Source organism: Camellia sinensis, chromosome 8 (assembly GCF_055761805.1).
Source record: "Camellia sinensis isolate YWXY chromosome 8, ASM5576180v1, whole genome shotgun sequence".
Taxonomy (NCBI): Eukaryota; Viridiplantae; Streptophyta; class Magnoliopsida; order Ericales; family Theaceae; genus Camellia; species Camellia sinensis.
The window spans coordinates 16,568,803-16,582,500 of NC_138968.1; the positions used below are offsets into that span (position 1 = coordinate 16,568,803).

Here is a 13,698-nt window from a genome sequence, read left to right on the forward strand (position 1 = left end):
TTTTGTTAGGGTGGTATCAGCTCATCACTAATATGTAGAATAGAAAAACTCACTTTTCAAATGTAATTTCTTATGTCAAAATAAATTCTACACAGATACATATAGTGAGGGTCTTTATGCATTCATTATATTTTGTTATTGAAGGATAATTTTTTTTTTCTTCTCATAATTGTATGTAGGTACGTGTATTGAATTTTATTGTAATATAGAAAAAAGGGGTACTTACGTATAGGTCCTAATAAGTAGACTTATTGTCTAATAGGTCTTATGAGAAAAATTTGTCATAAAAAAAGTCACTAATTGTAAGTTTTAGCCACAATTTATAAAAATCATGACCAAAAAAAAGTCATTAATTATCAATTTTTAGTGACATATATAAAAAATTGTCACAAAAAAATCATTTTTAGCGGCAATTTTACCAAGACTTATTTCAATAGGACTTGATAGGAATTAAGTCCAACTATTAGGACCTATTGGTAGTTTACCCTAGAAAAAAATGTATAGCGTACGGCCCTAAAAAGGTGTATACACTACAAGAAAAGAAGGCAAAAAAGACGGAATTATTAGCGACGGCGCGATCCCCGTCGCAAAAAATGGTATTTTGCGACGGCAAAACAAACCGTCGCAAAAAAGTAGTTTTAGCGACGGCGTTTAACCGTCGGCAATAAACTACACGGGCGAGTATGAAAATCAGGAACTATTAGCGACGGCAATGTTGAACCGTCGGGAAAAAAAAACTATTTGAGACGGCAAAAATTTTGCTGTCGCAAATACTCGACCATTTGCGACGGCAAAAATCCGTCGCAAAAAAGTAATATTAAAACGGCGTCGTTTGGTAATCGTTTTGTATAATTTGCGACGGTGTAAACCTTACCGTCGCAAAAAGTAAAAAAACATTTTCCCCCCTCTTCCCTCTCATCTTGCCGCTCGGTTCCATCGCAAAATCCCTAAAATTGATTTGAAGCACAAAATCCCTAAAATCCCTAGCTCGGCCTCTCATCTTGCCGCTCAATTTTCCCCCAAACCAGCGACGGGCGACCGGCGACGAACGGCGAAGGGCCAGCGGTGGTGCGGTGGTGCGGCGACGACGAACGGCGAAGGGCTAGCGGCGGTGCTTCGACGACGACAGCAACTCAGGTATGCTCTCTCTCTCTCTCTCTCTCTCTCTCTCTGCATATATATATATATATATATATGTATGTATGTATCTGCTCCATTATGTTTTCAATAGTATGCTCAGATGTGGAGTGTCAAAGGGTTCTCGTCATGTGAAATAAGTTACTGGAAAAAATCTTAATTTCTCAAATCAAGTGATGCTTTTTCTGTGTTTTAGTAAGTAATTGTGAATTACTTAGAGAAACATTTGAAGATGATTTGTCATTGAAATTCCATTTTGCTATGTTTATTATAAGAACTTGACTGGTGCATTTGATCTCGAATGAAGTTGCAGTACTGGCATTTTTTATTGCTTTTGGTAAAGCTAAAAAATCTTCTATATTGCACACCTCAATCACTAATTTTATAAAATTAGTTTTGGTACCAGTAAAGTATTTTCAAAATGTTAATAAAGGAATTTAACAATATTAGGATTTAGCTTACAAGTATAACTGTGTGTGTGTGTGTGTGTGCATGGTGAGTGTGCTTAAAAAATATCAGCAGAATTTGATCCTTTAGATTTTTTGTCACTGCCGAGAAGCTGCAAAATGTAAATTGGAGATACAACATATTGATCTAATCTTTGAGGTTTTGAAGTTCTAAATTTCTGAATAATCTAAAAACCTTGGTTTAGGCTTTTAGCAGCTAGACATCCACCACTCATCGTGTGTTGCACACACTGTTAGTTTGTGAATAGGTTTCAAATTGGCAATATAGCCTCTCTCTCTCTCTCTCTCTCTCACACACACACACACACACACGTATTTAAATGTATGTAAGGCTTATTTTCTCCAATAATCTGACTTTCTATGTCTCATCAAAAGGTTTTGAGAATTAATGAATTTGACAGCAGTGGTGGGGCAAGATGACAGATTTTTATTTGGTGGGGATACTGAAATTTTTTTGTGTGAAAGACAACATTTTTAGGAGTTCAAAATCAGTAAAATTTGAGGTGCATCACACAAGTCGTATATGGACTCACTTGAGAGACTTTGCATAGGGGTTTTAAGTAAATTCCCATTTGGACCAATTGTTCATTCCAAGATTCCAAATACAAAATCAGCCACAAGATTTGAAAAAGGTAAAATGTTCCTGCAGATGAGAACTACCCATGATTAGTTAAGACTTGTATACTTGGTAAACCCTAATAAATTATTGATAACACAAAGCCTCAGACAGTTAATACATTTTTTTTTTTCTATTCAAGACAGTTAATACATTCTGTTGTTCCTTTTGATGACACTATATAATATTCCAAATCCTCCATTGACTCTATGATACACATTTTTGAGAGAATTTTTTTTATTTTGAATATATGGGAGAAAGACGTAATATGGGAAGGGAAACCTTTGTTTACGAGACTGTGATAAGACTTGAGCCTTTGACTTTCTACTATGTATACAAGAGTTCTGGTAAACTGAATTAGCTCTAATTGGTTTGTTGTTAGGCTTTTGTGCGAGTTTGCAAGATAATTTTCAATTAAAAATGGAGTTTTGTTGTTTATGAGTAATCCTCCAAACCCATGATCACATTGATAAGGTTTGCAATTGGATAGAAGGACAATATACTATTGAAACCTTTGTAAAATAAGGGGCAGCTTCCTTCTCTTAAAAAATAAAAAATAAAAATACTCAAGCTCTACCAACTCTCCAAATCATTCAATCATCTTCTAAGAAAGAATCAAATAAGATTAAAAAAATGTAAAGAATAGACTTCGCTTATCTCCTATCTTTTTAGATGGCACATGTAATACATTCGTGTGTAATACATTCGTGTGTAATATTAGGAAATCCGATAAAAAATTCATTTATACATAATATTACTCTTTTTTTAAAAGTAAAATAATAGACTTCGCTTATCTCCTATCTTTATATAGACTCGATTCATTCTAAACTCCTAACTTTATCATAAGTCGTACTTTAATAGAATAATATGTTTATTTTATAAGTTTATCTGTAGGAAGATACATTGATCTGATAGTTTATCTTTTAAATTTTTATATGATTATAATATACACATTCATGTTAAACATGTAATATGACATACATGATATATGTCCATAATTAAGTTTTGAACAAATAGATAAATAAAATAATGCACCATCAGTAAAGTCCCCTTTCCTCGTTATCCTTTTACTCAATTTACTTTTCTTTTGGAGCTTTGGAATGGAAGTGTACTACTTGTTTTGATAGATGAGGGTGTAATACGTAGGTATTATATTTGGAGTTACTTTGATGAGATATTTTTGTGGATGTCTACAGATGATGGATAAGAGTTGGATTGATTTGCCAAATAGGATGTCGAGCGAATACATTAATGGGATTGATGAATTCCTTGTGTTTGCCTACACCAATAGGGTTGAAGGTTCGATGATCAGTTGTCCGTGTAGGAAGTGTGAGAATCGATACTATTTTGTACGAGAGGGTGTACGGGAGCATTTGATTTTGAATGGTTTTTTTAAAAAATACAAACATTGGATTAATCATGGGGAATCTTACGTATCTGTACATGGAAATCGAGAGAATGAAACATTAGCTAATTTAGACATTGGGGATGATATGATTGGAATGATACAAGGGGCTATGGGAAATCCACATGCCGGTACAAGTGTTGAGGGTGATGACCCACAGGGGCCTGATCCCCATGCATCTGAATCCCAGCTCGGTCCAAATGCAGAGACTGCAAAGTATTTCAAACTTCTTCAAGATGCACAAAGTGAATTGTATCCGGGTTGTCAGAAGTTCACATCTTTGTCATTCATTGTTCGACTTCTACATTTGAAGGTGCTTAATCAGTGGACAGACAAGTCTGTTGACATGTTGCTTGAGTTATTGAATGAGGCGTTCCCGTTGGGTGTAAAACTACCGGACTCATATTATAAAGCTCAAAAGGTCACAACAGATTTGGGCTTTACGTATGAGACGTGGGATGCATGTCCCAACAGTTGCATGTTGTTTCGAAACGAGGACGCCAATCTTGATAAATGTGTCATATGCAACAGTTCTAGATGGAAATCAAATGGTGATGGTGGTTCAAATGGTCCTAACAAAGGTGGCAAACAAATAGCTGCAAAACAGATGAGGTATTTTCCTTTAAAGCCAAGGTTGCAGAGGTTGTTTATGTCATCCAAGACGGCCAAGTTCATGAGATGGCATGCAGAGGAACGAACTGATGATGGCGTCTTCAGGCATCCTGCTGACTCCCTTGCATGGAAAGATTTTGACCGTCGGAATATTGACTTTAGTAATGATTGCCGAAGTGTAAGGCTTGGCTTAGCATCTGATGGTTTTAACCCATTCAGGACGATGAATATAGTTCATAGCACTTGGCCTGTTGTGCTCATTCCATACAACTTGCCGCCATGGATGTGCATGAAGCAACCATTTCTAATTTTGTCCGTGCTTATTGACGGCCCGAAAGGACCTGGTGACAAGATTGATGTGTATATGCAACCGTTAATTGAGGAGTTGAACGAACTATGGAATGAGGGTGTGTCAACATTTGATGCATCAACAAATCAAATGTTTCAAATGCATGCAGCTTTACTGTGGACAATTAGTGATTTTCCTGCATACGCAAACTTGTCAGGATGGAGCACTAAAGGCGAATATGCATGTCCTTGTTGTAATACGGAAACTACATCGTGTTGGTTGAAGCATAGTAGGAAACAATCATACTTGGGTCATCGCAGATTTTTACCTACTGGCCATAAATTCCGGAAGGATAAAGTATCATTTGATGGTAGTCGGGAAGTCAGACTCAAACCAAAATTGTTGTCTGGAACTGAGATGTTGCTACAATTAGAATCTGAGGGTATTTTAACCCAATACAAGAGGGATGACCTTAAGGAGAGGCATAGGAGACAGGTAGAGAAGGAGAAAGTTGGACATCGCACCCATAGTTGGAAGAAAAAGAGTATCTTTTATGAATTGCCATATTGGGAGCACAATCTAATAAGACACAACCTCGATGTGATGCATATAGAGAAGAATGTTTGTGATAATGTGTTGTGGACAATATTAGGGGTTGCAGGAAAATCGAAGGATGGTGTTAATGCTCGGCGTGATTTACAAGATATGAATATTAGAAAACCCCTACATTTGCAGTTAAGAGGGTCGAATAAAGCCTATTTACCACCAGCACAATTCACGATGACCAAGGATGAAAAAGATTTGTTCTTGAAAGTGTTGAAGGAAGTAAGAGTTCCCGACGGGTATTCATCCAATATATCACGTCGTGTGCGCTCACATGATAGAAGTATTGGGGGTCTTAAGAGCCACGATAGTCATATTCTGATGCAACAACTTATTCCATTGGCTATTCGAAGATCGTTACCAAAGAATGTAATTGAACCCTTGATTGAATTGAGCAATTTCTTTAGACAATTGTGTTCGAAAGTGAATCGTGCGACGGATTTGCAATATATTCAAGATCGTATCGCTCTAACACTTTGTCATCTAGAGAAAATATTTCCTCCGAGTTTTTTTGATATAATGGAGCACTTGCCTATACATCTAGCTGATGAAGCCTTATTGGGTGGAGCGATTCAGTTTCGATGGATGTATCCAATTGAGAGGTATCTTCTTACTTTGAAGCAATACGTGCGTAATAGAGCTCATCCTGAAGGATCAATTGCTAAAGGATATCTTATGGAAGAATGCATGAATTTTTGTGCACAATATCTTAATGATGTGGAAACCAAATCTAGTCGACCCGTGAGAAACTATAGTGGTGCTGATAATTTGGGTCATGCTATTGGTGAAAACACAAGCTTTTATCTTGATAATACTTCTTGGGTACAAGCTCATCGGTACATCTTATTCAATACAAGCGCGGTTCAACCATTCATAAAGTAGGTTAAGTCACTCACTCAATATGTTATTATGTTTTATTGAATTTTCAACAAAATTTTTTGTATTGCTAAAATCTCAATCTACACAGCAAACACCTTGAAGTACTTCAGCTCAAAATGCCTCGTGTCGACGATCATCAGCTTCGGCGTGAACATTTTGAAACTTTTCACATTTGGTTCAAGGAACATGTATGTATTTAACTCTATAGATTCTAGTTACTTAAGTCGAACTACATTTAAATTTTACATTTTCGTGTTAAATAGGTCCAAACTTTGCGAAGGACTACTGATGTCATATTTTCTGAAGAGATTATTCTATTGGCAAATGGTCCTCATAACCTGGCAAGGAGGTTCAACGGGTATATACTGAATGGGTTTCGGTATCGAGTAAAGGCCATGGATGATCGTCGAGCCACACAAAATTGTGGTGTAGCTTTGAAGGCAGATACCATAAGTTATGCTAGTCGAAAAGACAAGAATCCTCGTGTGGGGTCTGTGTACTATTATGGACAATTGACAGATATTGTTGAGCTTCGATATTCCAATGAGAAGAAACATGTGTTGTTTAAGTGTGATTGGATTGACAATATTCACGGAAAAAAAGAAGATGTCTTCAATTTCACGTTGGTAAACTTCAATCATTTGTTGTACCGAGATGATCGAATTACCAATGAACCTTTCATCTTGGCGTCCCAAGCAGAGCAAGTTTGGTATGTTGCAGACCCGTTACAACCAGACTGGCAAGTCGTGGTGAAGATGTCTCAAAGAGGTTTATTTGATATGAGTTCGACTGACCCACAAATCGAGCCATACATAAGCCAACAATTGGAAGAAAATATAATGCTTCGTGATGAAGAAGTTGGTTGGGTGAGGGAAGCCGCAGAAGGGGAAACAGTTGATGTTCAAATAGGCTGATATTTAATCAACATTAGTAATTCAATTATGGCAAAGGTTGTAGTTAATCATCAATTTCTTAATTTACTTTGTCTTTGTAATTGTATTAGTTCAATTAATGTCATATTATAGTTGATGACAACCCATTGTCTATGTTTCTAATGTCAATTAATGTTATATTGCTTGCAGATTATTATGGGAAGGAAGAGGAAGCCTGATCATCCCCGGCGCATGATGTCTGATGTGCTACATAACAGGACATCAGTAGCACCACCATCAGAGGACGCATCACATCGGCCACCATCGGAGGGGCCATTAGTGCCACCACCATCTGAGGGGCCATTAGTACCACCGCATCGACCACCATCAGTGGCATCACAGCAGCTACCATGTACTCAGCCCCCACGCCTACCATCGGTGCGTCCACCATCAGTGGCACCACAGCAGCTAGCATCCCGACTAGAGTCATCAGCTTATGAGCTATCCGCAGGTATATAAATTTGCCATTTTTTTTGTATGAAAATTATTTAAACATACATTTATTTATGCTCATTATATATAACTTGTTTATTCTCATTGAATTTTGCAGACCCTTCGTCTTCTTCACAGCCTACATCAGGTATAAGAATTCGATTTGTATTCACATAATTTAAATTTGCATTTGTTTATTACCGTTGCATATTGTTTATTGTTTTTGTATCTCGCAGGTCATGTTAGTTCTTCATCAATCTCGACTAGGCGTGGTAGAGGATGTGCCAAGGGCATTAAAGAGTGGGGTACTGGTAAAAAGCTGGACATACAATTTGATGAAAATTACTGCCCAATAGGGGATAACGTCGCTAAGTTAACTACTCAACTTGGCATCATTGTGCGGAATGGTAACATTGTTCCTCTTACTTTTCTTGACTGGAACAATGTGCCTGATGATATTGTTGATGCTATCTGGAAGGATGTGAAGGTAAAAGTATATTTTTGACCACAAATTCGAATTCCAAAATTGTGTTATTATTATTTACACTTTGAAATTGTGTTTTATAGGACAATTTGAATATATGTCCAGAGGAGTACAAGCCAATCTGCATGAAAAACTGCAACAGCATATGGAAGGATCACAAGAACAAGATTAAGGTTAAGTATTTCAAGCCTAGAAGTTCTGATCCTAATCTGAAGGATGATGTTCCTTTGCACATTGTGCCAAGCCAGTGGGAAGAACTTGTGGAGTATTGGCGTACTTCTGATGCTGAGGTATACAAATAAGTTATATTTATGATATGTAAACATACAAATCATATTTACATACTTACATTTGTTGAACCTGTTATAGAAAATTGCAAGTAGGAATGCTAAAAATCGGCGAGCTCACGGCATAGCTCATACCACAGGGCGTACTAGTTTCTCTCAGATACGACATGAGGTTTACATTTTATTGTTTTATTTTTGTATATAAATAAACATTGAATATTTGCAAATTATTTGGATTCTAATTTTTATATTTCTAAAAAAATGTAGATGACCAATAACGGGAAGTCTACTGATAAGATGAATGTTTGGCTTATGACACGTAGAGCAGATGACCCAGAGGTTATCCAGACCTTGGTAGTTTCCAAACACCTTTGATTGTATTTGAAGTTTATTTTATGTGTGTCAACCATCTTAATTTGGCATATACTTGTATGTCTTATTCAATACAGGATGAGTTTAATCGTCAACTCTCTATGCTACCTGAGGATGGTCAGACTTTGGAGGCTAGGAATGCCATTTTCCATGAGTTGATAGGTCATGACGGACATGGATATTGTCGCACATACGGGAGAATTGTGCCTCGGAGAGCGGTGTATAAAGATGGTGCTGGGCCATCACAGTCAACACCCCAACCATCGACTATTGAGCAGATCACGCAGCAGGTTCGTGCAGAGCTAAGGGATGAGTTGAAGGAGGAGCTGCGAGCAGAGTTCTCTACACATTTACAGCAGATGAGAGCTGAGATGATGGCGTTTGTGTCACAGGGGGCGAGTGTGGATCCCAACAGACAGGTTCGATATAAATTAAATTGTTTGATAGTTCAATTTTCACACAAGATTATGTATAAAATTCGAATATGATTAACACATTATGCATTGACTATCATAGGTTCCTGATGCATCGAGTGGCCACCGGGCATTTAGGGAATCTGCAGAAGATGAGAATCCATATACACCACCACCAGAAGATCAGGTATAAAATGTATCTTTGCATTCTTTACGTTGTAAGTTAAGAGACTTGTGGGAAAAGATGAGACGGTTTGGCACGAAATTTGGCACACACGACCGCCTAGGCACGAGAGACTTGTGGGAGAAGACGGGGCTCGAATCGGGTTCCCGGTTTTGGAGTTAGAGCCGGATTTCACTTTAGGCAAACTAGTTTCTTAAGAAACTTGAACTCGAGATGTTAACGCCCCAAAATCACCAAACGATGTCGGTTTGGCACGAAACTTGGCACACACGACCGCCTAGGCACGAGAGACTTGTGGGAGAAGACGGGGCTCGAATCGGGTTCCCGGTTTTGGAGTTAGAGCCGGATTTCACTTTAGGCAAACTAGTTTCTTAAGAAACTTGAACTCGAGGTGTTAACGCCCCAAAATCACCAAACGGCGTCGGTTTGGCACGAAACTTGGCACACACGACCGCCTAGGCACGAGAGACTTGTGGGAGAAGACGGAGCTCGAATCGGGTTCCCGGTTTTGGAGTTAGAGCCGGATTTCACTTTAGGCAAACTAGTTTCTTAAGAAACTGAAACTCGAGGTGTTAACGCCCCAAAATCACCAAACGGCGTCGGTTTGGCACGAAACTTGGCACACACGACCGCCTAGGCACGAGAGACTTGTGGGAGAAGACGGGGCTCGAATCGGGTTCCCGGTTTGGGAGTTAGAGTCGGATTTCGGTCTAGTCAAACTAGTTTCTTAAGAAACTTGAACTCGAGGTGTTAACGCCCCAAAATCACCAAACGGCGTCGGTTTGGCACGAAACTTGGCACACACGACCGCCTAGGCACGAGAGACTTGTGGGAGAAGACGGGGCTCGAATCGGGTTCCCGGTTTTGGAGTTAGAGCCGGATTTCACTTTAGGCAAACTAGTTTCTTAAGAAACTTGAACTCGAGGTGTTAACGCCCCAAAATCACCAAACGGCGTCGGTTTGGCACGAAACTTGGCACACACGACCGCCTAGGCACGAGAGACTTGTGGGAGAAGACGGGGCTCGAATCGGGTTCCCGGTTTTGGAGTTAGAGCCGGATTTCACTTTAGGCAAACTAGTTTCTTAAGAAACTGAAACTCGAGGTGTTAACGCCCCAAAATCACCAAACGGCGTCGGTTTGGCACGAAACTTGGCACACACGACCGCCTAGGCACGAGAGACTTGTGGGAGAAGACGGGGCTCGAATCGGGTTCCCGGTTTGGGAGTTAGAGTCGGATTTCGGTCTAGTCAAACTAGTTTCTTAAGAAACTTGAACTCGAGGTGTTAACGCCCCAAAATCACCAAACGGCGTCGGTTTGGCACGAAACTTGGCACACACGACCGCCTAGGCACGAGAGACTTGTGGGAGAAGACGGGGCTCGAATCGGGTTCCCGGTTTTGGAGTTAGAGCCGGATTTCACTTTAGGCAAACTAGTTTCTTAAGAAACTTGAACTCGAGGTGTTAACGCCCCAAAATCACCAAACGGCGTCGGTTTGGCACGAAACTTGGCACACACGACCGCCTAGGCACGAGAGACTTGTGGGAGAAGACGGGGCTCGAATCGGGTTCCCGGTTTTGGAGTTAGAGCCGGATTTCACTTTAGGCAAACTAGTTTCTTAAGAAACTGAAACTCGAGGTGTTAACGCCCCAAAATCACCAAACGACGTCGGTTTGGCACGAAACTTGGCACACACGACCGCCTAGGCACGAGAGACTTGTGGGAGAAGACGGGGCTCGAATCGGGTTCCCGGTTTGGGAGTTAGAGTCGGATTTCGGTCTAGTCAAACTAGTTTCTTAAGAAACTTGAACTCGAGGTGTTAACGCCCCAAAATCACCAAACGGCGTCGGTTTGGCACGAAACTTGGCACACACGACCGCCTAGGCACGAGAGACTTGTGGGAGAAGACGGGGCTCGAATCGGGTTCCCGGTTTTGGAGTTAGAGCCGGATTTCACTTTAGGCAAACTAGTTTCTTAAGAAACTTGAACTCGAGGTGTTAACGCCCCAAAATCACCAAACGGCGTCGGTTTGGCACGAAACTTGGCACACACGACCGCCTAGGCACGAGAGACTTGTGGGAGAAGACGGGGCTCGAATCGGGTTCCCGGTTTTGGAGTTAGAGCCGGATTTCACTTTAGGCAAACTAGTTTCTTAAGAAACTGAAACTCGAGGTGTTAACGCCCCAAAATCACCAAACGGCGTCGGTTTGGCACGAAACTTGGCACACACGACCGCCTAGGCACGAGAGACTTGTGGGAGAAGACGGGGCTCGAATCGGGTTCCCGGTTTGGGAGTTAGAGTCGGATTTCGGTCTAGGCAAACTAGTTTCTTAAGAAACTTGAACTCGAGGTGTTAACGCCCCAAAATCACCAAACGGCGTCGGTTTGGCACGAAACTTGGCACACACGACCGCCTAGGCACGAGAGACTTGTGGGAGAAGACGGGGCTCGAATCGGGTTCCCGGTTTTGGAGTTAGAGCCGGATTTCACTTTAGGCAAACTAGTTTCTTAAGAAACTTGAACTCGAGGTGTTAACGCCCCAAAATCACCAAACGGCGTCGGTTTGGCACGAAACTTGGCACACACGACCGCCTAGGCACGAGAGACTTGTGGGAGAAGACGGGGCTCGAATCGGGTTCCCGGTTTTGGAGTTAGAGCCGGATTTCACTTTAGGCAAACTAGTTTCTTAAGAAACTTGAACTCGAGGTGTTAACGCCCCAAAATCACCAAACGGCGTCGGTTTGGCACGAAACTTGGCACACACGACCGCCTAGGCACGAGAGACTTGTGGGAGAAGACGGGGCTCGAATCGGGTTCCCGGTTTTGGAGTTAGAGCCGGATTTCACTTTAGGCAAACTAGTTTCTTAAGAAACTTGAACTCGAGGTGTTAACGCCCCAAAATTACCAAACGGCGTCGGTTTGGCACGAAACTTGGCACACACGACCGCCTAGGCACGAGAGACTTGTGGGAGAAGACGGGGCTCGAATCGGGTTCCCGGTTTGGGAGTTAGAGTCGGATTTCGGTCTAGGCAAACTAGTTTCTTAAGAAACTTGAACTCGAGGTGTTAACGCCCCAAAATCACCAAACGGCGTCGGTTTGGCACGAAACTTGGCACACACGACCGCCTAGGCACGAGAGACTTGTGGGAGAAGACGGGGCTCGAATCGGGTTCCCGGTTTTGGAGTTAGAGCCGGATTTCACTTTAGGCAAACTAGTTTCTTAAGAAACTTGAACTCGAGGTGTTAACGCCCCAAAATCACGAAACGGCGTCGGTTTGGCACGAAACTTGGCACACACGACCGCCTAGGCACGAGAGACTTGTGGGAGAAGACGGGGCTCGAATCGGGTTCCCGGTTTGGGAGTTAGAGTCGGATTTCGGTGTAGTCAAAATTATTTACTAAACTATCTTTGTAATTATATAGTAGTTAATTTTTTTATATTTTTCTGTAATTAAAATATTAATACCATTATATTGTTATTAATTACTTTTATTTTGTTTTTTTCAGATATTTCCTTAGTTGCAGTTTGCTTCTTGTGGAATGCGGGCGTATAAAGATTATAACCAGCTTTTATTTTTTGAACCCACGAAGGAAGCAAGACGAAAACTTTTGGTTTTGATTTTGATTTTGATTTATGTTATTTAAATTTGTGAACAATATTATGTATGTATTATGCGACATTATGTAGTGGTATAATTTTTATTTCTGTATTGTTATTAATGGAACAACATTATGAATGTTCATCATGTGCCGTCTTTTGTTTATATATATATTTATATTATTATGTAATTTTTAGATTTTTTTTAGTTATTTTTCATTTAATACAGGTTTTTTTATATTTTTAATTATTTTTGTACGGTGATTTTTTTTTTTTAAATTTTTTTTTGCGACGGCGGAGCTCCCCCGTCGCAAAAATGGTATTAATCTTTTTGCGACGGCTCAAATACTGTCGCAAAAGGTAAGTATTAAATTGAGAATAAGATCTTTAGCGACGGCTTACGTTCCCGTCGCCAATGGTCATTAGCGACGATGCTTTTACCGACGGGAATAGGCAGTCGACAAAACAACTTTAGCGACAGCAAGTCTCTACCGTCGCAAAAAAACATATTTTCGTAGTTTTTTGGCGACAGAATTATGCCGTCGCAAAAATATGTTTTTACCGTCGCAAAAACAATTGCGACGGCTCTTGCCGTCGCTAAATCCCTTTTGCAACCCCCTCTCTTGCGACCCCCCACCTGCCGTCGCAAAAAACTGATCCCCGTCGCAAAAAACTATTAGCGACGGCGTTTGGAGTATTTGCGACGGCAAAACGCCGTCGCAAAAAACAGTTTTTTTTGTAGTGATATGTTAAGAAAGGAAAATCATGAATGTTTGTGATATGTAGTATGATACTTAGTGATAAAGTTACGAATAATAAATTTATAGGGTGCATTTTATAGTTATGAACGGTAAAATTGTGATACTTCATGATTTTTGTTATGACTTTGTAATTTTTATCATGGCATTTTAAGGATAGAAAAGTTTTAGTAACTTTTGTGGTGAGAAAAAAATGACATTTTATAATCCATGTTAAGAAATTTTATAAAA

General features: G+C 40.2%; 2 protein-coding genes across 2 annotated transcripts; both read left to right on the forward strand.

Annotated features, from left to right (window-relative positions):
* Positions 1–1,009: 1,009 nt before the first annotated feature.
* Positions 1,010–12,857, forward strand: LOC145796831 (uncharacterized). Its single transcript, XM_082882121.1, has 10 exons — positions 1,010–1,137; positions 7,091–7,391; positions 7,491–7,520; positions 7,609–7,859; positions 7,940–8,146; positions 8,226–8,315; positions 8,411–8,497; positions 8,593–8,934; positions 9,032–9,115; positions 12,619–12,857. The coding sequence occupies exons 2-10, from the start codon at positions 7,097–7,099 to the stop codon at positions 12,628–12,630; spliced, it is 1,398 nt and encodes a 465-aa protein (XP_082738247.1). The 5' UTR covers positions 1,010–1,137; positions 7,091–7,096; the 3' UTR covers positions 12,631–12,857.
* Positions 4,602–6,922, forward strand: LOC145796789 (uncharacterized). The gene is made up of 3 exons (XM_082881930.1): positions 4,602–6,007; positions 6,097–6,196; positions 6,272–6,922. Exons 1-3 carry the CDS (start codon positions 4,602–4,604, stop codon positions 6,920–6,922), a joined length of 2,157 nt encoding a protein of 718 aa, XP_082738056.1.
* Positions 12,858–13,698: the final 841 nt, after the last annotated feature.

Bases quoted from the DNA above. Each gene is read 5' to 3' on its own strand.
- LOC145796789 (XM_082881930.1), top strand. From the start codon at position 4,602: ATGCAACCGTTAATTGAGGAGTTGAACGAACTATGGAATGAGGGTGTG. The intron at 6,008-6,096 runs GTAGGTTAAGTC...CAATCTACACAG, and splicing joins GCGGTTCAACCATTCATAAA to CAAACACCTTGAAGTACTTC. The intron at 6,197-6,271 runs GTATGTATTTAA...CGTGTTAAATAG, and splicing joins ACATTTGGTTCAAGGAACAT to GTCCAAACTTTGCGAAGGAC.
- LOC145796831 (XM_082882121.1), top strand. From the start codon at position 7,097: ATGGGAAGGAAGAGGAAGCCTGATCATCCCCGGCGCATGATGTCTGAT. The intron at 7,860-7,939 runs GTAAAAGTATAT...TGTGTTTTATAG, and splicing joins CTATCTGGAAGGATGTGAAG to GACAATTTGAATATATGTCC. The intron at 8,498-8,592 runs GTAGTTTCCAAA...TATTCAATACAG, and splicing joins CAGAGGTTATCCAGACCTTG to GATGAGTTTAATCGTCAACT.